The sequence below is a fragment of the Podarcis liolepis genome (genome assembly GCF_965112155.1).
Source record: "Podarcis liolepis genome assembly, chromosome: 15".
Classification (NCBI taxonomy): Eukaryota; Metazoa; Chordata; class Lepidosauria; order Squamata; family Lacertidae; genus Podarcis; species Podarcis liolepis.
In genome coordinates, this window is record NC_139566.1 from 36,238,793 (window position 1) to 36,266,616 (window position 27,824).

The 27,824-nt window shown below is 44.6% G+C and overlaps 1 protein-coding gene across 10 annotated transcripts in view; it reads right to left on the reverse strand.

Annotated features, from left to right (window-relative positions):
* The window catches only part of FBRSL1 (fibrosin like 1), a 791,959-nt gene that overhangs the window by 417,893 nt on the left and 346,242 nt on the right, over positions 1–27,824 (reverse strand). For all 10 annotated transcript variants that reach the window (XM_083476390.1, XM_083476383.1, XM_083476387.1 and 7 more), the window contains one exon: positions 13,333–13,434. In XM_083476390.1, coding sequence (XP_083332516.1) covers positions 13,333–13,434 — 102 coding nt within the window. The remainder of the gene's footprint in view (positions 1–13,332; positions 13,435–27,824) is intronic.

Here is a 27,824-nt window from a genome sequence, read left to right on the forward strand (position 1 = left end):
GACAGATTCTGCGAGCGACTGAGGCAGCCACGCTGAGATGGGCTGTGCAGTCAGGACGGTTTAACCCAGGCAGCCAAGCTCCAAAAGGGGACAGTTTATGCACGAGTAACTCCAAACCACTACAGCACAGAACCAAGGAAACTATTTTCAAGTCCAGCATCCAGATTTAGGGACCCAGCTAAGGAACTGGAATAACACTGGCACAATTGTGGGGCTATTGAAGCTCATACTGAGAGTACTCTGCTGCTACACCAGGAGGAAAAAGAAAATCCCTGGAGATTACTATTGTCTGGGCTGGTCCACTTTAAAGTGTAATTAGAATAATTGCATAGTTGAATACTGCCACACTGGGGAAAGAGGGAAATCTTTAACATATAAACTAGCATGCCAAAGAGAAAGCGAGGCTAGAAACCTCCCATTTTACGTAGAATATTTGATGTCACCACCACCCCCCGCAGTCCCAAGTGCTACAGCCTAGGTAAGAGTTCAACACCTGGTTTGGTTTGTCTTCCAAGCTGACAGTTTTGAATATTCAGAATTTGTAACCCTTTTAAAGATTTGTTCCTTGCAATATTTCCGCTTTACTTCAGCCACTTCAGTTTAAAACTATCAATGGTTAACAGGACAGAGAGCGAGTAAAAGGAAATAGCATGTCAGCCTGGTTTATTGCTGGTTGGACCTGTTTAAAAGATATTAAAGCAAACACTCAAGGCTAACACATATCCAATACAGGTTCCATTATGCAGCTATTTACAAGTCTAGTCAAAACGCAAGATTCCCATCACCTCCCTTCCAAACCTACTTTACAACATGGCAGTGTTCCAAAATGTTTTTATTGATTTTGTCATATTCACTCATGTTGTCGAAATGGACATGGTTTTTCTGTCATGCAGCGAAGAAGAATGACCAGATGGAGTCAACTAGTCGATGGGGTTAAGAAAAGGAGATGAAGTTGCCAGCAAGCTGAACCAAGTTCTTAAATCTTCTTTAGACTGCCACTCAAAACTGAAATGTACACTGAATATGTATGAGACACCCCTAGAACATAAGAAGAGCCTGCTGCCAGCAACCCATCAAAGCCCAGCAGTGGTCACTCAGATGCCTCTGGGAAGCCTGAAAGAAGGACCTCAGAACAAAAGCACTCTCCCCACTGCGGCTTCCAGGAAGTGGTATTCAGAGTTAATACTCATAAAGACATACCGTATTAATAAGCACAGCTTTATTCTACATGGACTATCTTTTAAAGAGATACAAGTTGGTGCCTATCCCTATCTTTTGTGGGAGAGGACAAAGGAATACTGTGATATATTGATACAATGCGATGTTTAGCTGGTAATATATTGCGATATTGAAAAACAGTTATTGCCCATTCCTAATCTACACCCTACATTTAAAGCACATTGTTGTTGTTGTTTAGTCGTGTCCGACTCTTAGCTTCCCCCAAAGAATCTGGGAACTGTAGTTTGTTAACTGTACTGGCAATTATGGCTCTGATTTTCAGGCTATAGTGTGGGGACGGGACAGAACGGGACTTCCCATTGGCCACTGTAAGAACCAGATGCTGAACTAGATGGGTCATTGGCTATTGTGGTTCTTAAATCAGTTGAAATTACTTCTGAGCAAATACATAGAAGACTGAAATTACAAGGTTTAAGTAAAAGAGGGGAGCGGAGGAGGACAAAATCCAGCTGTTTCATTCCTAATTCCCTGCTGGGATTTTAAACACAGCCTGCAGAGCCCTTTAAAAGGTAGAATTGGCACAATACTTTGCAACACATGCAACTTTTCTTTGGAGTTTTCAGAGGTAAACGTTCCCTATGAAGACGAATATATTTTCCCTGTTTAAGATTAACATTTCCTGGAACTCAACACTGGATGCTTTCCTTTAGAAAAGGATTTGTTATTGCCTGTGTAAAGCTAGTAAAACTGGTGAACTCTTGTGGATCCACCTCTTTAAAACCTTTTCCAGCAGTTGGACTGACTGAGAGCAAACATTCCTTCCAGAAAAGCCCATACATGCTTCTTCTTGCACATCAAGTGCCGCAGACGAGTTTTGAAACAAACGTGTGCTTGCTTTACAGAAAGTTCTTTTTTTAAAAAAAGAAAAAGTGCAGTCCACACTGAAGCCAATCCAAAAGGAAAAAGCATGTGCTGGGTAGAAACGATCTGGAAAATTATTTCCATTAGTACTACCAAGGGACGCTTGAGGAATTCAATCTGTGTGTATTCCAGAACAAACTGACCTGATCCACAATTCCTGGACTAAAGTTCCCCAAATATTCCAACACAGTGCATAGGTCATTTTTTTTTAAAAAAATGCATAATTTGCAATAAAGTATTCATTTAAACATGGGATTGCATCCAACTTACTTCGAAATAATCGATTTCAATGAGCTACTCTGAGTTAGTTAGATCAACCTATGTATTTTAAAGCATTTTTAAAAATAAATGATCTGAAGATCAATGTTGCATACAAGACAGAGCGGACCTCTGGTGACCACATGAGAAAGTGACACAGGCCCCAACAGTATGATACATTTAAAGCACTAGCATATCACTTTAAACAGTCATGGCTTCCCTCAAAGCACCCCTATTCCCCTGAAAGAGCTACAATTCCCAGAGTTCCCTGGCAAGAAGAACTGATGTTAAACCATTCTGGGAATTGTAGCTTTGTGAGGGGAATGGGGGGAGGGCAGCTCTCCTAACAACTCTCAGCACTCTTAACAAATTAAAGTTCCCATAATTCTTTGGGGGAAGCCATTACTGTTTAAAGTGGCATAATAGTATTTTTAATGTATATGGTGCAGATGGGGCCACAGACTAGGGGAGGGGAACCTGATTAATTCTTTAGATTTACCCAGGCAATTCATGCGTTACCAAAGCAGTATGGGAATCATTTTCTCATGATCAGGCCCCACACCACTCTCATATTTTTTTTATAAATATTTTTATTGCTTTTTTCCAGATACAGATATAAAGTCAGATATACCATGAAATAACAGAAAAAGAAAAAAGAAAAAAAATAGAAGAAATCCAACTTTCCAATACATTTTTTCATATCCAATCGGACTTCCCCACGTCTCCCTCACCCTGCTTTCTTTACAATAAAATTATCAGCAAATTAATACCTTGTTTCATGTGTTATTAGTACTTTCAAATAATTCTCTTTTGGGTTCAAAATACTTATTATCAATTTGCTTTTGCCCTAAAATAAATACAATGTTATTTTAAACCTTAATCCTTTCATAGTTATATCTTAATTTCCAATATACCAAATCTTATTGCTGGAGCTAGATTTTCAAAATCATGCAAGTTCTTAACATTCATATAACTTGTAAAATTTTTGTAAATAATCCTTAATTTTTTTCCAATCCTCCTCCATTGTTTCTTCTCCCAAGTCTCGGATTCTGCCAGTCATTTCAGCCAGTTCCATATAGTCCATCAATTGCGTCTGCCACTCTTCCAGTGTGGGTAAATCTTGTGTCTTCCAGGATTTTGCGATGAGAATTCTTGCTGCTGTAGTTGCATACATGAAGAAAGTTCTGTCCTTCTTTAACACCTTCTGGCCGACAATGCCCAGGAGGAAGGCCTCTGGTTTCTTAGGAAAGGTGTATTTAAACACCTTTTTTAGCTCATTATAAATCATCTCCCAGAAGGCCTTCACTTTTGGACAGGTCCACCAGAGATGAAAGAATGTCCCTTCAGCCTCCTTACATTTCCAACATTTATTATCAGACAAATGATATATTTTAGCAAGTTTGACTGGGGTCATGTACCACCTGTATATCATTTTCATAATATTTTCTTTCAAGGCATTACATGCCGTAAATTTCATACCAGTGGTCCATAACCTTTCCCAGTCTTCAAACATAATGTTGTACCCAATGTCTTGAGCCCATTTTATTATGGCTGATTTGACTGTCTCATCCTGAGTGTTCCATTTAAGCAGCAAGTTATACATTCTCGAAAGCACCTTAGTCTTCGGTTCTAACAGTTCTGTCTCTAGTTTCGATTTTTCCACCTGGAATCCTAATTTTTTATCCAACTTAAAGATCTCTTGAATTTGAGCATAATGAAACCAATCTTGCACCTTATTCTTTAATTTTTCATAGCTCTGTAACCTCCAATTGTCTCCAATTTTTTCTATTATTTCCCCATATTTCAGCCAGCCGGCCTCCATATTGGGGGTTTTTCGGGCCTTGGCCTCCACTGGTGATAACCACCTCGGGGTCTTACCTTCTAATAAGTCTTTGTATTTCGTCCAGACCATAAATATTGCTTTTCTGACAATATGGTTTTTGAACATTTTATGAGTCTTTACCTTGTCGTACCACAAATATGCATGCCATCCTAAAGAGTTATTAAACCCTTCCAGATCTAGGACATCAGTGTTCTCTAAAAGTAACCAATCTTTCATCCAGCAGAAGGCTGCAGCTTCGTAATATAACCTTAAATCTGGCAGGGCAAACCCCCCTCTTTCTTTTGCATCAGTTAGTATTTTAAATTTTATTCGGGGCTTTTTGCCCTGCCAAACAAACTTTGAAATATCCTTCTGCCATTTACCAAAACATTCCACTCTGTCCACAATCTGTAGGGTTTGAAACAAAAACAACATCTTTGGCAATACATTCATTTTTACCGCTGCAATTCTACCCAACAAGGAAAGTTTCAGTCTTGACCAAGCTTCTAAATCCTTTTTAACTTCAAACCAACATTTTTCATAATTGTCCTTAAATAAATTCAAATTTTTGGAGGACAAATTGACCCCCAGGTTTTTTAACCACTTTTTAAACCACATTTAATTCTGTTTCCTTCTGAAACTCATCTGTTTCTAGAGGTGTCAAGTTTTTTCCCAGAACCTTGGTTTTTTGCTTGTTCAACTTAAATCCCGCCACCCGACCCCACACCACTCTCATAGCAACTCTAGAGAGGAACCAAACAACCCGGGTGAATAATATTCTGTCTAATGCATATTTTCCTCTCCCTGGTCTTGAAAGGAACCATGTCACTCATTCATCCCAGTGCCTATAAAACCTAAAACCTAGGAGTGACTTGCAATCTGCCAGGATTCAGAGAATCAGCAGTTAATGTGCAAAATGTTCCTTCAGCCTCTTTAACCAAAAGGGTTCCTGGCCTCCCTCCTGTAGAGAAGGTACCAATTACCATTAAGTGTAATGTGCTGGCGCCTTCATAACTGCAGACACCTCACCATAAAGGAACCAACAGTTCATTTCATGTAGACGAGCCATTAGATGCCTTTTGGTAATTTTACCAACCCGGGCTGAATTTGACCCACTGAGGACTTAAGAGTTAAAAGGCTTCATTATCCTATTACCAAGGCTCTTGAGACATCCCTTCAGTCTGTAATTTTGGTCTTTTTTAAAAAAAACAACAACAACCCACAAGATCTCCCCTCAATTTCTTAAAGGGGGGGGGGGAATCTACAACCAACAACTTTCTCTGCTTGCAATTTGGAGGGGGCGGGGGGGGAGAGAAAAGAACTTGCTAGTAAAGGCAGAGCTGAACTGCGGGGGTTTCAAAGCTGATGTTTTACAAGCAGCTATGGCAAGTTATTTCATTTATAATAAGATGCAATGTAGGTATTTTTGCACTGTGTGTCTGGGAGAAAACAAAAAAGCAAAACAAAAGGGAATGTGATTTAGTGTGCAAAGGCAAGCTCCACTAAATTCAAGTCTGTGCTTAGGTATCAAGAAATATACCCAAATAAAATGTTGACACAGCTTTCAATCAAGTACCTTGCGTAGGAAGCAGAGAGTTGCATCCAACAAAGTTGCCCCAGTCTTGACAACTGGCTGTTTATATCTGAAGCACCCTCCTAAAATTCACTTGCAATATGGCCAATTTGCACTAATCCCGGAGTGCCCTACATGACAAACCACATCCCACCCGCTAGGTATATGCCTAGGAACATAAATAAATGAAGTGGCCCTTATTTTACTTTTATATTTTCTTGTTAACTATGTATCCTACCTTTCCACCAAATGTCGGACAAAGCGCCTAAGAAGGGTGGTCAATGAGGTGCCTTCCAGATGCTGTAGACTACAACTCCCATCATCTGTGACCACTGAGCAGATGGGAGCTGTAGTCTACAACAGCTGAACGGCACCATGTTGGCTATCCCTGCCAGAAATAATATAGTTGAGGGGACATCATACATTTTAAGCTTCTTCCTCTTTACTCTTCTCTTCCCTCATCCAACTTTAAGCTACAAGCTCCATGGAGAAGATGCTTTTTTCTTAGTCTTACCTCTGCAAAATTCCATTTAGGAAAATTCATTCCGTGTTTTTTCCCCTCCAGGGGTGGCAGGTAGCTTATGCATTTTAAAGATCTTGTTGCATTGATATGTGACAGAGTTCAAACTTCCTGTCAGCCTACCCAGCCCAAGTCAGGTCTCTGCTCTGGGAATTTAGCTTTCTAAGCAATGGAGATACACAGCAAGTCTTCCCTCCAGACCATACCCGCTTTAAATTGAGGATGTGCGGCTAGGAGTATGAGATCCCCTACACAGAAGGGCTTTTCTTTTCCCCATGGCCATGCAGACACAATCCCTCTCCCATGTTTCCAGAGGAATATCGGCTGACATGTCAAGCGTCAGGAATGCATCAAAAACTTAGCCCCGCTCAGAGTTCAGGGCCTGACCTTGGAAACCACAAGAGATGGGGCAGCCCCTGTTAGCATCTTCACACTTAGGAAACTTTGAAATGTCATTTCTCTGCTTCAGTTCATGTGCATGAACAAACAAAAGAAGCCATGCAATGTTGCTATCCTTGGCAAAACATACAACCCTTTCTCCTCAGCCACTCTAAAGTGAAAGGGAATTTAAAGCGCTTGGAAGTATATGACGCCTGATTTTTAAAAATGAAAAAGAAAAGAAAAGAAAGACAAAAAAACATGATGGGGTGGAGGGGATGGTCAGGGAGAAGAAAACTACTAATGCATTGTGAGTGATCCCTGGAGGGAGAAGCTCAGGTAGGGTGAGGCCTAGTCTTCTGAGGCTCAGACCCAGCCCAGGCCACACCTATGCCATACACCTAAAGCACTATTGTGCCACTTTAACAGTCATGGCTTCCCCTAAAGAATTCTGGGAGTTGTAGTATGATAAGGGGTGCCCATTCCCCTCACATAGGGTTGCCGTATTTGAAAAATTGAGCTTTTAGGAAACCACCATAATTGTTGACCTTTTTTAACACCCTCACAGCTGCAGTTCTCATAGTTATTTAACAATCAATCCCTCTTCCTAAGGAACTCTGGGAATTGTTGCTCTGTAAGGAGCTCTGTAAAGTGAGTTAGGCCCACAGCCAAATATGGGGTGGGGGTCCAGAGCCCCTCACACTATCACTCTCTCTTTTTCACAGACAAGCAGCCTGCCAGCCAGCCATTCACACTTTCCCAATTATTTCGCCTTCTATCTTCTCCACCTCCTAAACCCCTTATAACCTAAGAGGTCCTATATCCAGGCATCATTGTTAAATAAGAATTTAAACCTGAGCCATAAAGGTGGAGGACGATTTCTTATAATTTCTGGTTTCCACTCCTTCGCCACCAGGTAGATTTCTCCTTACCCCCAATAACATTTTTAAAAGTTACTTCATCCAACCTGACGGAAGAGAGCTAGAATGAGTGAAAGAAAAAGAGCCAAAAATGGAGTCTGTGAATTCTGACATTTTTTTATTTTTAAAACGTTAAATAAACACCCAGCACTCTTATCTATGTCTCCATCCATCCTTCCAAAGTGGCCAACACCTCTTGCAACATATTTCCTAATCAGCTGGTATTTATGGTTGATATTTTATATTTCCAATTTCCCCCTCAGGGCTCATGAGAACACTGCACACCTGCCAACCTTTTCGACTGGGTCCATAATTGCCAATTTGCTCTTTGCCTTAGTATATCACTCAATTTAGCCCTTGCTGTGCCCTGCATACATCCTCATTCATCTAGATGCCCCCCATGACAATTAGAGTGTTAGCTTCAGCTAACTAGGGCAACTATTCTACTAGGGCTGGGAGACAATTATTAGTCTATTTTCCCATCTTGGGGGCAACAAAATTGAGAATCCATGACAATTACATCCAGCAATTCCACACTCAGCGGCTGCCTTCTCCTCCTTTCCCTCCCCTTCCCCATCTTCCATACATTTCAAATTAACGCAGCTCTACCACCACATTCAAATGTTCTGTGTTTGTGGGGAATGAGGGTCCTATTTAAATGATAATGAGGAACGATCCATTCAATTTAGTGACGGAGAAAATCCATTAAAAAACGCAGGCAGTTCTTAAGCTGATGGGTCAAGAAAAAGATAAACCCTTTTTTAAAAGCCATTATGTACGGCTCTGTGTGGATTTTTTACACTGTTCAGGACATCAGGAAAGATTAGGACAATTATGGAACAAGGAGCAGGGAGGGAGGGGTGGGAGGCAAAACAGAACACCCTCTTTCCCTCCCGGGACCACCCCAAACCGCCCTCTATTTAATTTCAATCAAAATAAAGCACAGGAATATTCTGTCTTTTAATTCTCTCTTAATACCATGTGCCTAACTGTGAGGAAGAGGATTTTTTGTTGTTGTTTTACGTTTTCGTAAAAGTAGCTGGTGGTTCTACCAATAGTTACAATGGATAATATTTTAACCACGTGTCATAGGGACTAAAAAGGGATTTTTGCATAGGTGTGGCAAGTTTCTGACAAGAACAGAAGGGCAAAAGAAGAAAGAGCAGTGCTAAATCAGACCAAAGCCTCATCCTGTTCTACCTCTCCTGTTGGAGGCAGCAATGCATCTGGAGGCTTCACCGGGGCAAAAAACCTGGCTAGTGCCCCCCTCCCTGTAGTTACGGCTCTGGCTTCTGAATACCAGTTGCTGGAAACAGAGTGCTGTTGAACTCAGAACTTGCTTGCAAGCTTCCTTTAATAATCTGGTTGGTCACTGTGAGAACAGGATGAGCCTTTGGCTTGATCCACCAGACCAGGGGTCTGCAACCCGCGGCTCCAGAGCCGCATGTGGCTCTTTTACATCTTTGCTGCCACTCCGGGGCGGATACTAGCGAGGGGAGGAGGCGCATTGTGCGCCCCGACACTCCCCACTGTGACGGGCGCTGTACTGGCTGTGACATCGCATGGGGGCGGTGCATGTGTTAGTCACGCACCGTCCCGACGTCACCTTCCTGACCGCTGTCAGATCGTGGCTCCGGAGATATATTTGTTTTTAAAGTCGCAATGGTTTTGCGGCTCCCAGTTGTTGTTTTTTCTTCGGAAACGGGTCCAAGTGGCTCTTTTTGTCTTAAAGGTTGCAGACCCCTGCACCAGACTCTTCTTATGCTCTGATGGACAATGGTCAGAGGTGGTGGAAGCTGCAGCCCAACAGTTCCCCATCTTTGGTCGACTCTGACTAGCAACAACTGTCCAAGGTCTAAGGCAGACACCATTCTCAGCCCCGCTACCCAAGACTCTTTAAGTGAGGAGCAAGGCACCTCTTCCAGTCTGGGGGGGCCACATTCCTTTCTGTGCAAACAAAAGAAAGGACTTATTCATACAGTGCACATGGAACTCACTACCACAAGATAGAGTGATGGCCACCAAACTGGATGGATCCAAAAAAGGTTTAGACAGATTCATGGGGAGAAAACTGTCCATGGTCCCTAACCACAGATCCTTGGGATCACAAGTGGGGAAAGTGCTGTTACACTTGGGTCCTACTTGCAGAAGCAGCTAGTTGACCACTGTGAGAAAAGGACTCAGGACTAGATGGGCCTCTTGCCTGATCCAGCAGAGCTTTTCCTAAGAGATGGTGCTAAAATAAATTAATTAGGACCCAATTATTGAAAAGGAGGAAAGAGATCGGAAATGGACGTTTTAGGGCAAGTTCTACCTATTCTAGGCCAACTTGTTTTGAACATCTGGTTTTTCTTGATACTGTACTTTTTAATGTGTGTTTTATATTGTTTTACATGAGCCACGTCGATGTTTTGGTGATTAAGTGGTATGTAAATCCTGTAACATAAAACAAGATAAATCAATAGGCGTTTGTGGCCTGAATCAAGAAAAAAGTGAATATTTTTAAAAAATCCTTGAAGGGTGAGCACACTAAAGGTGACTAGGCTACTTAAAAATGTAAAATTGGTATTCCCAGGAGTGAGAGAGTGTGTGTGTTTGTGAGAGAGAAAGAGACACACAGAAGCAGACAGCAAAAATCTGCCTTTTCTAAGGATGTTGTGCAGTACAGTGCCAGTATGTTAGCAGGGAAATTATGTGTGTGATACGAGCATGTCCTGCAACATGCATGCACAGCCACCAGGGAATTTTGAGGGGGTTCAGCCCCCTCCTTGAAAATTTTGGGGGGCCCTCGGTCCCCCAGCCCTCCAGCAGATGGCACACCTGCTCACAAGCATATGTATATGAGTAGACAGAGGGACAGCCAAACTGCTGTGTTGCCATGATTCATCACTTCTGCTGCCACTGGAATGCCCCCTCTCGCTGAAATTGTTGAGAGGGGCATGTTCCAGTGGCGGCAGAAGCAGGGGGGCCCTGCCTCCTGCGCTTCCGCCACCTGAGGCGGCTGCTTCACCCTACCTCATAGAATCATAGAATTGTGGGGTTGGAAGGGACCCCAAGGGTCACCCAGTCCAAACCCCTGCAATGCAGTAATCTCAGCACACGGTCCAATTTGGAACCATACTGTACCCTGCTTAGCTTTGCAAATCTGCTAACTGTGTGTGTGTGTTACAGATAGGTAGCCGTGTTGGTCTGCCATAGTCAAAATAAAAAAATTTATTCCAGTAGCACCTTAAAGACCAACTAAGTTAGTTCTTGGTATGAGCTTTCATGTGCATGCACACTTCTTCAGATGTGTGTGTGTGTGTGTGTGTGTGTGTGTGTACACACACATACGTACACACATGTATGTGCATACAGAACAACTTGTGGAGAGGGGGAGTGCATTTAGGTAGCTTTAACATAGGATTAAGCACACCCTCCCATCAGATGTCAAAGAAATAAACAACTATCTGACGTGTAGAAGACATCTGAAGGCAGCCCTGTTTAGGGAAGTTTTTAATAACTGATGTTTTAATGTATTTTTAATCTTTTGTTGGAAGCCACCCAGACTGGCTGGGGAAACCCAGCCAGATGGGTGGGGTAATAATAATAATAATAATAATAATAATAATAATAATAATAATAATAATAATAATAATAATTCACGTCTGCACATCCAAGATCAGAGGCAGCATGCTGGAACATTAAGGGGAATCCAGTCGGTGTTCCAGTTCACCAGAGTCTGGAGCCCTACCAAGCCCAGGACCTCTAGAGACCAGGCCCTGAGGTAGTTGAAGACACAGCTTTCTGGTGGGCTTTTTCACTCCAAATGCATGCAATAGTTTATTCATTTATTTATTGCATTTCTATCCCACCTTTCTCCTCTAAGGAGCTCAGGGTGGAATGCATGGTTCTCTCCCTCCTCATTTAATCCCCCAAACAACCCTGTGATGTAGGTTAGGCTGAGAGACTATGACCGGCCCAAGGTCACCCCATGAGCTTTGTGACCAAGTGGGGATTTAAACCCCTGGTCTCCCAGGTCCTAGTCGGACACTCCAGCCACTACACCACCCTGGCTCTTTGTTCAGTTCTTTCCTTGTGGTATGGTCTCCACGCTTCCTCTAAAATTTGTATCTCGCACATGCCCAAGTACCAACTGCTGAGGAACAGAATAGGGCTATTGTCTGTGGGCCTCCTAAACAGGGTGTTGGAATAAATACACCTTTTGGTGTGGGTGAGACAGAGGAAGAGGGAGGGAGAGAAGCCATTCAGTAGCTGCTGCATGCATAGTGTGGGTGAAGAGGAAACAATTGTTGTTTTAAGGGGGGGGGGGGACACAACTGCATCAACAATTACCCAAACCAATGCTGGATAAACAAAATCATTTACCACAAAGATGCCAAATCCACCTCCCCCTTCCCCCTGCTCACTTTCCTTTCCGATTCACACGTTTTATTTTCCCTGGAATCAGATCAGAGGTACAGGGATGGGATTTCCCCACCCCACCCCTCTTATTTCTTCCCACACTACACAGGATGTTTATAGCACCCCATTCCTGCTCAAAACATGTAGAGTGAATTCCACACGCACACCCTATAACACCAACACCATCACATTTTGCTGTCAGAGCTGTCAAGCTGAATCCCGCTTTAATCTGCCAAAAGCACTTTTCTGCTGACATTTTTAATAAATACTTTCAGCTTTTAAACACATTTGTGGGAGCCATTTTGCCCCCTCCTCTCTCCCTTCCTCTTCTCCTCCTTCAGGAGAATGAGCTCTGAAAGCCTTAATAGCAAATACATTATGCTTATCAAAGGCTTCCTCCCCCTTCCTTTTTTGCATCCTGAAGCAGAGGTAGTGTTTTCAATTTTAAAGCTAAATTAACTGTCCAATTGAATTTGGCTGGTGTGAGCTGCTTTTTCCTGTGACAGGTTTTAGTTATGAAGCATATTTCACATTAATAGAACGGAACATGAAAACCCCACTCTCTCTGGGATGTAACCGTGGCTCACCATTGAAATGTTAAATTTAATATTTCAGACATGACTCGTGCCAGTGTTTGATTATTGTTCGTCATTTAAATCTCTCCTAACGGGGGAAGGTCCTAATTAGCAAAAAATCATGTTTTAATGAAGGCAAAATGCTAATTGCTAACACAAAAAAGCCTTCACATAAAATTATCCCAGCACTTCCACTGATTTCTTGGTGATTTAAAAAAAGTAAAAATAAAATAAAGAGCCCATTTGTGTGTTTATACACTTAGACGTCGTTTTGCATTGAGTTTATCATAACATTTCATTCAAAAGCAGCGTTTCCAATCACCCCCTAACCCTGCCCCACTAATCACAATCTACCCCAGCCCCCAATTCAGAGCAGGAGGAATCATCAAAACAGGTGAGCTCACCCATGCAGCCCATAATAATTGGAACAACAGTTGGTTGTTTTTTTCAGTACAAAAAACCACACAAACAATTTCATGTACACCCCAGCCCCCCCCCAACGTCCCCCCTCAAAGTAATCCTCTTGAGCCATCTTTTGCTCCCAGGAAGCACAATTCCGTTTTGTTTTCCCTGCCTCTGATCTTTCACTTATCATACTATTTGCGCTATGATTATAGTGTTTGCAAGGGAGCTCAGCCACTTATGCCATAACACTCAATCATGACATGGGGGGCGGGGGGAGAGAAAGTTATTACACAGTGACCTCTGGATGCCAACGTTTGTTCAGCGAGATTTATGAAATTGCCACAACACAGCGCCGCCCGTTTCTCAGTGGTACTCACATCGCTGAGGCAGTCCCTGGAGCTGCTGAGCTGGGAGCTGGTGGCCTCCCGGATGCTGTCGTCCTCGCTGTTCCTGCCACTTCGCTTCATGGGGACTTTCATCTGCAGTGATCAAAAAACATCATCCCATTGAAACAGGTATTTTAGTAAATCCCTCTCAGTTCATTCACCACCAGTCAGCGCTGAAGCTCATCTGGGGCGCAAGGCACAGCCCCACCGTGTTCTTAAAGCAGTGGCAGGGTAACTTTTTCTCTCTCAATGGCTTACATGCTCTTTGGCAGGGGTCAGCAAACTTTTTAAGCAGGGAGCCAGTCCACTGTCCCTCAGACCTTGTGGAGGGCCAGACTATATTTTGGAAAAAAATAAATGAACGAATTCCTATGTCCCACAGATGCATTTTAAATAAAAGCACACATTCTACTCATGTAAAAACACCAGGCAGGCCCCACAAATACCCCAGAGATGCATTTTAAATAAAAGGACACATTCTACTCATGTAAAAACACGCTGATTCCCGGACCATCCGCGGGCCGGATTTAGAAGGTGATTGGGCAGGATCTGGCCGCCGGGCCTTAGTTTGCCTACCCATGCTCTTTGGGGTAATTTCTTGGGGGCTGAAAGCCAGCAGTGGCTGTGGCTGGAGCCAATGGTAGGAGGAACTGAAACTAAAAAAAAAAAGGGGGGGGGAGGAAAAAAAAAGGGCAGGACCAGTGCCAGAAGCCTAAAGAGCACATTTTCCCTCTTCCTGGCTGCCCCACACTTCTCTCCACCTTATCACCTGCACCCAGTTAGGCCTAGGGCCGCATGAAATTAGGCCACGGGACACATATTGCCCTTGAGGCCACAGATTTTCTAATCCTTGTTCTAAACCATCGTAGAAGAAAAATGGGGGCAGTTGATTGTCTGAAAGGGACCTGTGGCCAAATGTCTCTCTGGGCAAACATATTATATTCTGTACATTTTTAATGACTTGCATGTGCTTTTGTAGGATTGTGTCAGTATGGTATTGTAATTTTCTTACGTTCATTTTTAATATGCTGTAAGGCCCTTTGGAGAGTAAACGAAAGAAGTGTCTCCCAACATACACAATGACAACAAATAAATTGGGATCAGAAAAATAAAACGATACTGGTAAAATAATGTAGGTTTGTAACACAAATGTATTCATAAATAAAACTTAAGCGTAAAAGACTAAACAGTTTTTTTCAGTTGTCATTGGTGTATGAATGTGTACACACACATGCTTTTTGACATTCATACATTAATGAAAACTGAACAAGATTTTTTGGTCAAAATATGTTTGGTCTTTTGCATTTATATTTGTGTTTGGAGTTCTTAACAGAATCACAGAACTGTAGAGTTGGAAGGGATGGCAAGGGTCATCTACTCAAACCCCCTGCAGTGCAGGAATCACAGCTTCATTGGAGGTTTCAAAACAGAGGTAGGATGGCCATCTTTCAGAGATACTTTAGCTGAACCAGTTTCCAAAGCATAGTCCACTGCAATAATCTAATCTGGAGGTTATGCGAGGATGGAGTCCAGTGGCCAAGTCATCTCAATCCAAAAAGCATCAACACCTGGCAAAGTAGCGAGAGCTGGAAACAGGCAGTCTTGGACACAGATGCTGTCCAAGCCTTCAATAGCAGTACGGGATCCAGGAGTAACCCCAATCTAGGCACCTGCTGCTTCCAAGGAGGCACAGTCCTCTATCTAGAGCAAGCTGTCTCTTCAATTATTGGACACGATAATTCAGATCATATAACACCTCCATCTTGTCTAGATTCAGTTTGAATTTTTTGGCCAAATCCAACCCATCATCACCTCCAGGCACCCATCTAGCACCTGAACCACCTCTCCTAATTCAGATGTTACAGCGAGAATTGCACACTATTTGCACGTTGGTGACACCTCACTCCAAATCTCCTGAAGATATCTCATGACAGCTTCATATTGGTGTTAAATGGCATGTGACACAAGATGGATTCCTGTGGAATGCTACAAGGTAGTTCCCATGGCTCCAAGTAATACCCCCTATTGCTACTCTGGACAAGCAACCATTAGAAGCTGAACCACCATAAAACAGTTGTGTATCCTTCGTCCCCACCTCACAGACTCCCTCCAGGAGCATACCATGGGCAGCAGTATCAAAATCTACAGAGGGGTGAGGGAGAATGAGCAGGGGATCACTCCTCCATCTTTCACCTGATGAAAGTGATCAACCAGGGTGACCAAGACACTTTTGGTGCCATGACCAGGCCTGAAGCCAGCTTGAAACAGGTCTAGATAACCCCTTTCCCACTGGGAGATAGTTGTTTAGGACTTCTGCGCCCAGGACCCTAAATGAGGGACACATCTCTACCTCCTTCCAGGAAGATAACACCGTAACCAACACACACCTGGAATGACCCGCTCAGTCAAGTTCCTTTGTCTAAATCTAGTAAGTCAAGATGGGCAGGACCAAGGGGTCAAGTTTGAACCCCTCTAAGAAATGTATTCACATCCTCACACCATAACAATGGAAACTGATACAGTACAGCCAGACCTAATGATGCTCTGGATACCTTCTCCAGACTCACTCTGTGGCATCTAATTCTGCCCAGATCTGTGTGGGCAGAATTACTACAGCATGTCTTCAAGGATGGAATAGCATTGCTCTGCTGGCTAGATAAAGAAAGCTCACTCGCCATACAGAATAATATTGCTGGATGGCTACTAGAGGATGCAATGGTAGCAGAAAAGTAAGCTTTCCACACCACCATCAATAGGTGCAAGAATGTGCTGGGTCAAACTCAGACTGGAATTCGCACCAACTGTGTTCCTGCCATCAACCTTCCTTCTTTATCATGCACAGGTCTCTGGAGTACCATGGAGGTTTGCGTACAGCACAGCATCAGTGACGATACTCAGGCGCAATCATACTGATGGCCTTACACATCTCCTGGCTCCATAGTGGGATAAGGACCTCAACAGGAGCACTAGCAAACACTGGATTTCTGAGGGGATATGTGCTGAGACCTTTTGTGGGAGTCATAGGGGGCACTGGTGGGAACACTTGTGCTCACAGGCATCATGTTGATGACCATGGCATTACAGAGCTTTGCAACTACATGTAAGTTTGTTGAGGAGACTCATTTAACAAAGTCAACTGCTCTCTGCTGCTTTATCAGGTCTCCTAGCCCACGGATTGTGATGCTTGCCTAACCACCCTAACATCTCCTTTAAGATTAGACAATCCTTAAAACAGCAGTACCTCATTTTTCATCTATCACACAGGATGCTGCGGCCTTATACCAAATCAGACTATTTGTCTGGCAGTGGATTTCAAGCAGCCAGTCTCTTGCATGCCCTGCTAACTAAGATCCTTGTAATGGGAGAGGCCAGAGAATGAACCCAGGACCTTTGCAGGCAAACAGCATCCTCTACTACAGAGCTAAGCACTTTCTCCAGTTTTCTAGTCCCTGGTGTATCGCTGTCCCTAATTTAACCCTGTCTTTGCCTTTTGGAGACGCCTTCTTAGTGTGAGTTGCTAGGGTTGCCACCCTCCAGAACTCAGCTCCACCCCCACCAGTATTTAAATATTTAAGAGTGGGGTGGATGGGTGGGTGTGGATGCATTTTTGGCTCTAATGCGCCTGCATGTGCGTGAACATTAAGATAGCATGTCATACACAGCCTGACACTTTGCACACTGGGGAGGCTCGTACTCAACTGCTGATAACAGGTTGTAGGGCAATTATGCTATTCCTGGCCTATTTTTAACTGAAGGAACACACAGAGACACATGCAGATGCAGACACACTGCCAACTTTTAAATCAGTAGAAGGACAGGCTGTTGCAGAATAAGTGAGTGCAGGGTACTGAAAGAGAAGCTCAATCTTCATTTATGTGGAAGGTCTCACATAGTAATCCTTGGAAGAACAACAGCAACACTACAAAAGTGACAGCTATTTTCAGCACTGAAATGCTGGGATGGGAGTTAGAATATTAAAAGGAAGATGCCTTATACCAAATTAGATCATTAGTCCCACTGGGCTCAGTTCTGTCTACACTAACTGGCAGCAGCTCTCTAAGGTCTCAGGCAGGGAGTCTTTCCCAGACCTACCTGGAGAAGCTGGGGGTCAAACCTGGGTTTTTCTGTATGCAAAGCTGGGACCCCATCACTGAACTATGCCTGAAATACAGTGGCTTGCCTAAGGCTACTGTCAGGGAACTGCCATCAGTGCCGGAGGGAGAGAGCAAAATCCAGAGGGATTCTGGAGAGCGTCCCGGGATTGGGAGAGGCAGCCCATCTTCTGGGGAAGAGAATCAGCCTAGCACCAGTGGAGAAGGGGGGCAGATGGGGGAAGCGGCGAGGCGGTCCCATGACTCCTTGCCGGGGACCAGCGGGGAGAGTAGAGGTCCTCCGCTGCCTACGCCCTCCTTGCGCAGAAGGCTTCCGCGCAGAGAGAGTAGGAGGAGACTAGGCGTCAAAGAGCTTCTTTGCTGGAAGAAGTTTAAGAAACGCCCACTGACAGATTCTGCCAGCGATTGAGACAGCCACGGGTGAGTGGCTGTCCGGACAGAAAAGGTTCACTCAGGCAATCCAGCCAGGTGTTTGCACCGGCTTACGCACGAGCAACCCCTAGAACCATTACAGCTACCTACTAAGTTCATCACCATGGTGTGAATTGAAATAGGAAAACTGGGGCAGAGCATATACTTTGTCTGCAGAAGGTCCCAGGTTCCATCTCAGACAACCCTGCCTCAAATCCTAGAGAACTGCTGTCAGGCAGTATAAGTAATGCTGTGTTAGATGGCATATAAGAAAGAAAGCTTCAAGACACAGATTCAAAATGTATGCATGCAGGTCATGTGTGCAGCTTGCGACCTCAGCCCTGCCCATCCCATGCGCAGAGCCTACACACTTTGAAGATATGAATGGGGTTCCAGATCACAAACTGCAAGCTCCACGCATGCACACGCCCACACACCAGCTCCTCTGCAAAGATGGAACCACTGTAATTACTTCAAAGCTATCAGTAAACATGGCTAAGTGCAAAGTTGTTTGCAACTGAGAAGCCTCCATATCACATTTCCTTCTCAACAGCATCATGTGGACTCATTCTCTGTCTTGGTTTATGGCAGCTTCCTTTGTATATACATCCACAGAAGAGAGGAAGAAAGTTATGAATGTAAAACTAGCATGGGACAGAAATAGGCTCATCCATCTATCCCTAATTAATCTCTCTCTCCCTCTCTCTCTCTCTCCCCCTCCCTCTCTCTCTCCTTCCCTCCACATACATATCTATATACATCTTTACACACGCATGCATGCATATGCACACACACACTCACACTCACACACAAACTAACTAACTAACTAACTAACTAACAGGATGGATTGATTACCCTGTTCCGTGTCAGTTTTGCATGCATTCAATCATAAGTCATACAAAATGTGCATTTAAATCATATACATTTCCCCCAGTACTGTATACACAATTTTGTATGCACTTTCCTCCAAAAGAAGCATTTTCTATTTCCCATGCCCCTCCTTACAAATTTCTGGATATTTTTTCTACACATCCTCCCTAAAATATTCATTTATACAGTGGTACCTTGGTTTATATACGCTTCAGGTTACATATGCTTCAGGTTACAGACTCCGCTAACCCAGAAACAGTACCACGGATTAAGAACTTTGCTTCAGGATGAGAACAGAAATTGTGCTCTGGCGGTGTGGCAGCAGCAGGAGGCCCCATTAGCTAAAGTGGTGCTTCAAGTTAAGAACAGTTTCAGGTTAAGAACGGACCTCCGGAACGAATTAAGTACTTAACCCGAGGTATCACTGTATATGTATTCTCCTTGTGAAGCATGCATTAAAAAACAAGCAAACCCATCGTCACAAAAATCTGAAGAGGTGCTCCATCCAATCGATAATGCATTATGATTTACCTCTATGTTTGGGAATGGGAAATTATAGGTCAGTTGCCTTTAAAAATGTGGACCTGATGAAATTCTGCTCCATCTTCATTAACTCAGCTGCTTTTATGGTTTTATTTCAATCAGATGACATAAGAAGGTGCTTTGGGGCAGGGCAGTCATCTCTTTGCTGTCTCTCCTCTTTCCAAAGTTTGCATACGAAAAACAACTGTGCACTTCCAATTCACACACAGAAGTAAATGGAGAGAATCTGACCTAACAAGGTCTTGCGTGGGCAAGCAAATTAGAAGCATCACTGCTGCCATTAACCTTTCAGAGTAAATATCAATTATGAAAACTTGCTTCGGTACCTATGTCCCCTGTTTGCTGCCGTGAATTAAGAGGGTCATCAGCCTTTTCGACAGATCTTGTTCATTTACACCTGCTGCCTGCCAGCAGGGGAGCCCACACCCCCGCCGCCAGTGCACTGAGCCAACCTGCTTTAATTCATTGGTAATTATCTTAATGAGACACACGCAGGACTGAACTAGGAGGACAACTTGTTCTGCTAAATGGGATGTGCTGGTTTCGGGGGGTACCCCTTGGCACAGCTGGGTGTTGTAAATGAAGTTTGATTCTTCAAAGCTGATCCTTGCTCGCTTGAAATTTGACAGCTCTCCCTGTCATTTGGAGAAGGTCCCAGGTCCAATCTCTGACATATCCAAGTAGGGCTGCGAGAGAACCCTGCCTGAAACCCTGGAGAGCTGCTGCCTGTCAGTGTAGAAAATACCTAGCTGGATGGACCACTTGTCTGACTCAGTAGAAGGCAGCTTCTTATTAGGGAAAGGGCTGTAGCTCCATGCAGTGGCAGAGCTTCATGCTCCGGCACCGGGGGGGGGGGCGGCAGAGAGCAGGCGTGGGCGTGGCTAGTGCACGTCCGGGGGGGCGTGGGGCGTATCCTGGGGGCGGGGCACGCCTCCCGCAGGGGCATAGCGCACATCCTGGGGGCATGGTGCACCGCCTACGGGGGTGTGGCGCGCAGTGCGGGGGGGGGCAGCCACGATGGCTCCCCACCGGGATCGCGCTGCTGGGGGCAATGCGCTTCCCCCGCTCCCCTCTTCCTCCACCAGTCGCTCCATGGCAGAACTCGATTTGCATGCAGATTCTCCCAGGTTCAGCTTTACATTTCTTTACATCCACTGCCATAATATTTAGTGATGGCTACCAACTGTGGGTTAAACCACAGAGCCTAGGACTTGCCGATCAGAAGGTCGGCGGTTCGAATCCCCGTGACAGGGTGAGCTCCTGTTGCTCGGTCTCTGCTCCTGCCAACCTAGCAGTTCGAAAGGACATCAAAGTGCAAGTAGATAAATAGGTACCGCTCTGGCGGGAAGGTAAACGGCATTTCCGTGCGCTGCTCTGGTTCGCCAGAAGCGGCTTAGTCATGCTGGCTACATGACCTGGAAGCTGTACGCCGGCTCCCTCGGCCAATAAAGCGAGATGAGCGCCGCAACCCCAGAGTCGGTCATGACTGGACCTAATGGTCAGGGGTCCCTTTACCTTTTTACCAACTTGGAAGGTTTCAATATAGTATTAAACAAATTCGTGGGGAATGAGGCCATCAGTGTCTACTAACCCTGATGTTTGTGTTCCGCCTCCACCCTCGGAGGCACTATGCCTCTGAGTGCCAGTTGCTGGAAATCACAAGGACTTGCTGTTGTGCGCAGGTCCTTCTTTTGGACTTCCCATAGGCACTGGCTTGACCACAGTGAGAATAGGATGCTAGAGTATGATGGATCCAGGAGGGCAGTTATGTTCTTAACACCAACATGGTGTCTTTCAAGATTTGAACCAAATGGGCATAGGTTCTGGTCCTAGGCCCCTCACCTGCTATTCCATTTCAACAACAACAACAACAAATCCGTTTATTGTGAGGACCATGCCTGTACACAAACATCAACACAACAATAGTTAAAAATATTAAAATTCATTACATACTATGCCAACAAGACCTTCATCCCACAAAATAGAAAGAGAGGGAAAACAAGCAACGAGTTAAACAGACGATGAAGGGGTCTTTACATTGTCATCCATAAATCTTTCCCTGGCTTTCATGGCCTTCATCACAAAAACCGCTACCACATGGGTAATACGTGGGTTTGCATCAACTAACAAAAATTTTACTCTATCTTCAGGATTGGTTATAGAGTCGGGTATAATTTGCAGCAATGCGTCTCTAAAGCCCGAATAGATGGGGCAATAGAGGAGGTAATGTGTAAGATCCTCTTTAGTTTTCATAAGGCAAGGACATAAACGATGCTCTACTGGGGTTTTTGTGAATCTACCGGTCAGATATGCAGTTGGCAGTGTTTGAAACCGTGCCATAGTGAAAGCTCTCCGAAGGGTGGGATCAGTGATCTCCGCCAAGTAGTTGGCACAGATTTTAACTGCTTTTACTCGGGGAAACCAGTAGGAAAACCCAGAGTTTTTTATCTTTGTGGAGTCCAAGAAGGCGTCTTTTTCAAAGATCCATTCCCGAACTTTATCTGGGCTCCACAATTTGAGGGTATTAAACTCAGGTAGATTGTATCTGGATAGGATATCTAGTAGGTTTTTACGCCAAGTAGTATTATTTTGTAATGATACAAAGGCTTGTTTAGCCAATAAGGTGTTCGGGGCATCTATGAGGTTGGTGAAAAAACGCAGGAATCTTAAGTGGGCCCTGGCAGACACAGAAGGTAATCCTACTTCCACTCTTAGGAGAGCTGCCGGAGTACTCTGAGGGAGGCCTAGAATTCTTCTGAGGTAAAAATTTTGGAAGATTTCAAGCCGTTCTAACAGCTTCTGATTCCATCCCCAGAGTTCTACTCCATATAGCATCTGGGGAATCACTTTTCCAACAAAAGCTTTTAGTGCCGGGATCACCAGTTGCCCTCCCCTCGAATAAAAAAAGCTGAGCAGAGCACCGATTGTCCTACGTGTTAGAAGGGCTACAGTCTTGAAGTGGGCAAGCCAGCTAGATGTAGCTTGGAAAGTGATACCAAGATATTTTAAAAAAAGACACTGTTCAATTTTGTGTTCATCTAAAGACCATCTAAATGTGTGGCGAGCTCTAGTAAATACCACAATTTTTGTTTTGTCATAATTGATCTTTAGAGAGTTTTGGGAACAATAAGCTGCGAGCCCCTCCAGCATGCTGTGTAGGCCCCTTCGAGTGACTGCCATGACAGCCATGTCATCCGCATATAGCAATATATTTAGGTGTTTGCCTTCCAGGGCAGGAGCTGATGACTTATACTTTGCCATATGTTGAACAATATCGTTTATATAGAAATTAAAGAGGAACGGTGCTAACAAACAGCCCTGTTTAACCCCTTTCTCCAGTGGCAGTGGATCAGTATAGTAGCCTGACATCCCAGTTCTAATTTTAACTGTGGTGTCTGAATGTAACTCTCTAAGTATTTTGAGAAGTCGTCTGTCAATATCTGTTTCATATAGTTTTTGCCATAATTTGTCCCTACAGATTGAATCAAAAGCGGATGTGAGATCTACAAAAGCCACAAAAAGTTTGCTCTTATGTACCTTTGTATACTTATCTATCATTGTCTGTAGTACCAGACAATGGCCTGTTGTACTATGGCCCTTTCTAAACCCTGCCTGTTCCGGGTTAAACAAGTTAGAGTGGTCAGCCCAGTCAACCAGTTTATTTAGCAGGTAGCGAGTATAAAGTTTATAGGATGTGAGGGCGATCTGGCTGCTATTCCATTTCAGTTCCACCTGGTTTTCAAGAATAAATATAGAGCCTATAATATAAATATGTGGAATATGTACTATCTGAAACATTTTCACAAAGATGGACAATCCCTGACTATTAATGAGATGCAAATTCAATTGGGAAATGTTCAAAAACAATTAAGGTCCTTTTAAACAAAGTCCTAGGATAGAAATGGAGGGGGAAAATAGTGGAAGAAAATATAATGCCAAAAGGACTAATAGCATATTTGTAAGGTAAAGGTAAAGGGACCCCTGACCATTAGGTCCAGTCGTGACTGACTCTGGGGTTGCAGTGCTCATCTCGCTCTATGGGCCGAGGGAGCCGGCGTTTGTCCGCAGACAGCTTCCAGGTCATGTGGCCAGCATGACTAAGCCGCTTCTGGCGAACCAGAGCAGCGCACGGAAATGCCGTTTACCTTCCCGCCAGAGCGGTACCTATTTATCTACTTGCACTTTGATGTCCTTTCGAACTGCTAGGTTGGCAGGAGCTGGGACCGAGCAATGGGAGCTCACCCCGTCACAGGGATTCGAACCGCCGACCTTCTGATCAGCAAGTCCTAGGCTCTGTGGTTTAACCCACAGCGCCACCTGCGTCCCTTATCATATTTGTATAAAACCATTATAGAGGTTCAATTTTGTCCACAGCAAAATTTGAGACGGTGGTGGGAAGTGAATTGGGATTTAGAAACTCAAGAAGATGCATGCAACAAACAGTGGACAAAAACGCCATACAAAGCCAATAGAAAACAACCAGAGAAATAAAGCTTTAATGCAGCCTTTGTGAACCTAGTGCCCTCCAATGTTTTAGACTACAACTACCGATGTGAGTTGCAGTCTAAGATATTTGGAGGGCACCATGTTTAGCAAATAATGCTTTTTTACAGGGATGGGAACCCATGTCCCCAGATGTTGCTGGAGCACAACTCCCATCACGGCTGATCATTGGAGGCTGATGGAAACTGGAGACCAACAACTGCAGGGCCAAAGATTGCCCAGGAATTCACGTGCACGTGAATATAAGCAGATGTAGCTAGACTGAATTTTTCCTGATTAATAAAATGAATATCATCTGCTATTATCTCTGATTCAGGAAATCCTATGTGAACCAGAGGGAGAAACCAGCAAAGCTTGGACCGTTCCAACCTGCTCACAGGCTCCAGGTGCTTGTGAGTAATCCCAAGCCACCGTGCCAGCCAAGAATCATGAGCCACATGCCACTGGATATCATGTCCCGTGATTAAACATCATAACTCATTCCAGCCATAACTTCTGCTCGTTATAGTCTAGCTTTCCTTTTCCATTCCTGCCATGGCTCTTTGTTCTTCCCTGAACAGTAATTTATTTTATTTTATTTTATTTATTTATTTATTTGGAGTGGATTGGGAAGGACAGGAAATGGAAAAGTGTTTTCACCCCGAAAACCCAGTCCCCCTTCCTTAGCACTCCGTATGAGTATCTCTGCCTCCACCACCACCTGACTTCCATTTCATCCAAACAGCTCGACTCTCCAGTTAAAGCAAGAGTCTCCTCTCAGGTCCCAGGTCATCAGAAAGATTATTTTTATTTAGGGTTGCATCTATTTTCAAATTGCAAGCATTCCCCCACCCCCACCCCCTTTGCTCATTATTAATAAATACACTTCAATTTATCAAAAGCTCCCTTTCGAGTGCTACTGGGAGCCCTGGGGCAAAAGGAGACAAATTCTTTTCTTAAGTTGTTCTGAAAGGTGCTGGGCTCAGCGACCCTCACCCCCATTAACCTACCAAAGCTAGTTCACTCCTACTGGGAGCTCTGCAGCTTGCACAGCGGCAAACTCAAACTGATCTTGTGCCATCTCAATATATTTGTTCATTATCTTGCGCACACAGAGAAGCATTTGGAAATGTACTTGGGGCACAGGCCAAATTGAATCATCTGCCTTCATTTTCTACACGATCTGAAGCTACAGCTGCTACAACAGGCTGTGGGATTTCTTCCCCCACCCCAATTTCTCCCTCCCTGACCCCCCTCCATCTCTCTCTTAAAGCCACATCCATCTGTTTTTGCTTGTTTTTTTAAGCACTTTATGAAGTTTGATTCTCAGCATACATTTTTTTTTTAAAAAAGTACCACAATTAAAACTTCAGGAAGATTCCTTTTTGTTTAGCAGAAGAAAGGAGAGAGAAAAGAAGCAGGTGAGGGAAACTGTGTGCCTGCCCCCTTGAGATAATCCATATGCAGAATCTTTGTACAGCAAAGTTTACAAAGGAGACGAGTACAAAATGTGTCCCGGATGCTTCTAGGTGATGCATTTTTCTCCAACTATTGTTGTAGGGGCAAACGTTGTTGGATTATTATCATCATGCTCATTATCATTTATTATTACATGCACTTCACCCTAAGATCCCAGGGTGGGTTGCAGCATTAAAACTCAACATTACACAACACAGTATTTAAAAGTTTTTTTTTTTTTAAAAAAAAAAGTTACAGAAATAAGCTGGGTCCGACAAAAATACACCTCAAGCCAGAAACCAAGGCAAAGAGGTGCATGTTCACCTAGAAGCTGCATAATGAAGGTGCTAGAGGTACCTCTGTAGGGAGTGATTTCCACAACTTAGGGGCTGCTGCAGAGAAGGCCCTCTCTTGGGGCCCCTCCTCCACAAGCTTCTGAAGGCAGAAAAGGCTACCAAGAGGAACTCTGCCAATCTGGCTCTGTAGGGAAGGAGGTGCTCTCTCAGGTATCTGGGCTTTGAACACTACTGCAAGCATCCTGAATTGGGCCCAGAAACAAATGGAAACTAGAGTAGCTGTTTCATGAGATTGAAATGGAACTCCAGCCAGTAATCTGGCTGCTGCACTTTGGACCAATTGAAGTGTCTGAGTCTTTTCCAAGGGCAGCCCCACCCAGAGCACATTGCAGTAATCCGGTTTGGAAGTCGACAGCTCCTGACATCTCAGATCACTGCTCATGCTAGCAGGGGCTGACTCGTGTATATAGTCATAACATTTCTCAAGAGTCACAAATGGGACTAAACATAGGAAGAGCCCTGCTGAATCTTATCTATGCCAGGTAGAATACAAGGAAGGGTATAGCATTTGCTTTGCACTCAGAAGGCCCCAAGCTTAGTCCCTGGCCTCTCCAGGTAGGGCTGGGAGAGGCCCCTCCCTGACAGAGAGCTACTGCCCGTGAGTTCAAACCAGGGAAGAAGAACCTGTGACCCTCCAGATATTGCTGTATTACAGCCAGAACCAGTCCACCCATAAGGTGAGGTGAAGCAGCCGCCTCAGGTAGCAGAAGTGCAAGAGGTGGTCTCCACCTGGCCAACTACTTCCACTGCTGGTGAGGAGGCGGCGTTCCAGCATATGGTGTTGCCGCCCGTCTTCCCTGCCCCCGGGGGAGAAGCTGAGTGGCAATGCTTGGAGAAGAGCCCCAGCGCACACCAAGTTGGGTGAGAACTGGGGCATTCCTGTGAGCCATGTTGCTGATCAGGCTTCCTACCACCTAGGGGAGAAGCCAAGTACAGTAGTAATACTTAGAGGAGCATTCTGGCTCCCATTGAGTTTAGCGAGAGCAGGAACATGGCGGCAGCAAAGGGCGGGTGTGGTGGCGGGGGGCAGGAGGCAGCAATTCCTGTTTTGCCTCCGGTGGTGAAACGGAACAGGCTGCCCCTGACTACAACTCCCATCAACCTTGACCACTAGCCATGGTGTCTGGGGCTGATGGGAGTTGGGAGTCTGACAATATCTGATGGGCCAAAGGTTCCCCATGCCTGGTCTAGACAATACTGAGCTAGGTGGAGCAGCAGTCTGACTCCATATAAGCAGCTTCCAATGTTCCTGATCAGCTCCCATAGCGACCAACCAGCAAGATCTCCTGACGGGCAACTGGTATTTAGAGACATACTGCCTCTGATATTGGGGGTAACATAGTCACTGTGACTTGTAAAAGGTAAAAGCAGTGCTTTTTCTGAGGGGACGCAGAGGTACGCATACCCCTAAACATTTTGTGAATCTTTGTACTTTTGTCCATTTGCTGTATTTATTTTCCCCGGTTTTAACTATCATAATGGTGAGAGTACCTGTAAACATTTTTTTAGGGGGGAAAAACCCACTGGGTAAAAGACCCCTGGATGGTTAAGTCCAGTCAAAGGCGACTATGAGGTGCAGCGCTCATCTTGCTTCAGGCCGAGGGAGCTGGTATTTGTCCACAGACAACTTTCTGGGTCAAGTGGCAAGGCAGGACTAAACCGCTTCTGGCGCAACGGAACACTGTGATGGAAGCCAGAGCGCATGAAAATGCTGTTTAATTAATAGCCTTACCCTCCTTTTAAAGCCATCCGAGCTGGGGACCACCAACGCAGATTGTGGTAGCAAATTCGATAGTTGAACTATGCACTGTGTAAAGAAACACTTACTTTTCCTTCCTCCAAACCTCTCACCCTTTAGCTCCATTGAATGACCCCATATTCCAGTATTATGAAATTATTCCCGTCTACTTTTCCTTTTTGTAGGGTAATGCAGCCCCCAGGGCTATCTTAAGCATATGTAGGGTGCAAGGATCTGCCCCCAGGTTGCCCAGTCCCAGGCACACAGGAGGGCAGCTGCTTCAGCGTCTCGCTGGCTCGGTCACCCCTGAACTCGCGGTGCAGAGCCGCCCACAGCAGAAGAGCCCGCCATGGCACTCCGACCGAAGGGTGGGCTCTTCCCCAGACTCAACTCTCGGGCCCCCGACTCTTGGCCTAGTGCCTCTGAGAGCCCGACGCCCGGGTGCCCCGCACCCCTAGTGCCTATGGGTAAGATGGCCCTGGCAGCCCCCATGCTTTTCTAACATTAGGAGAT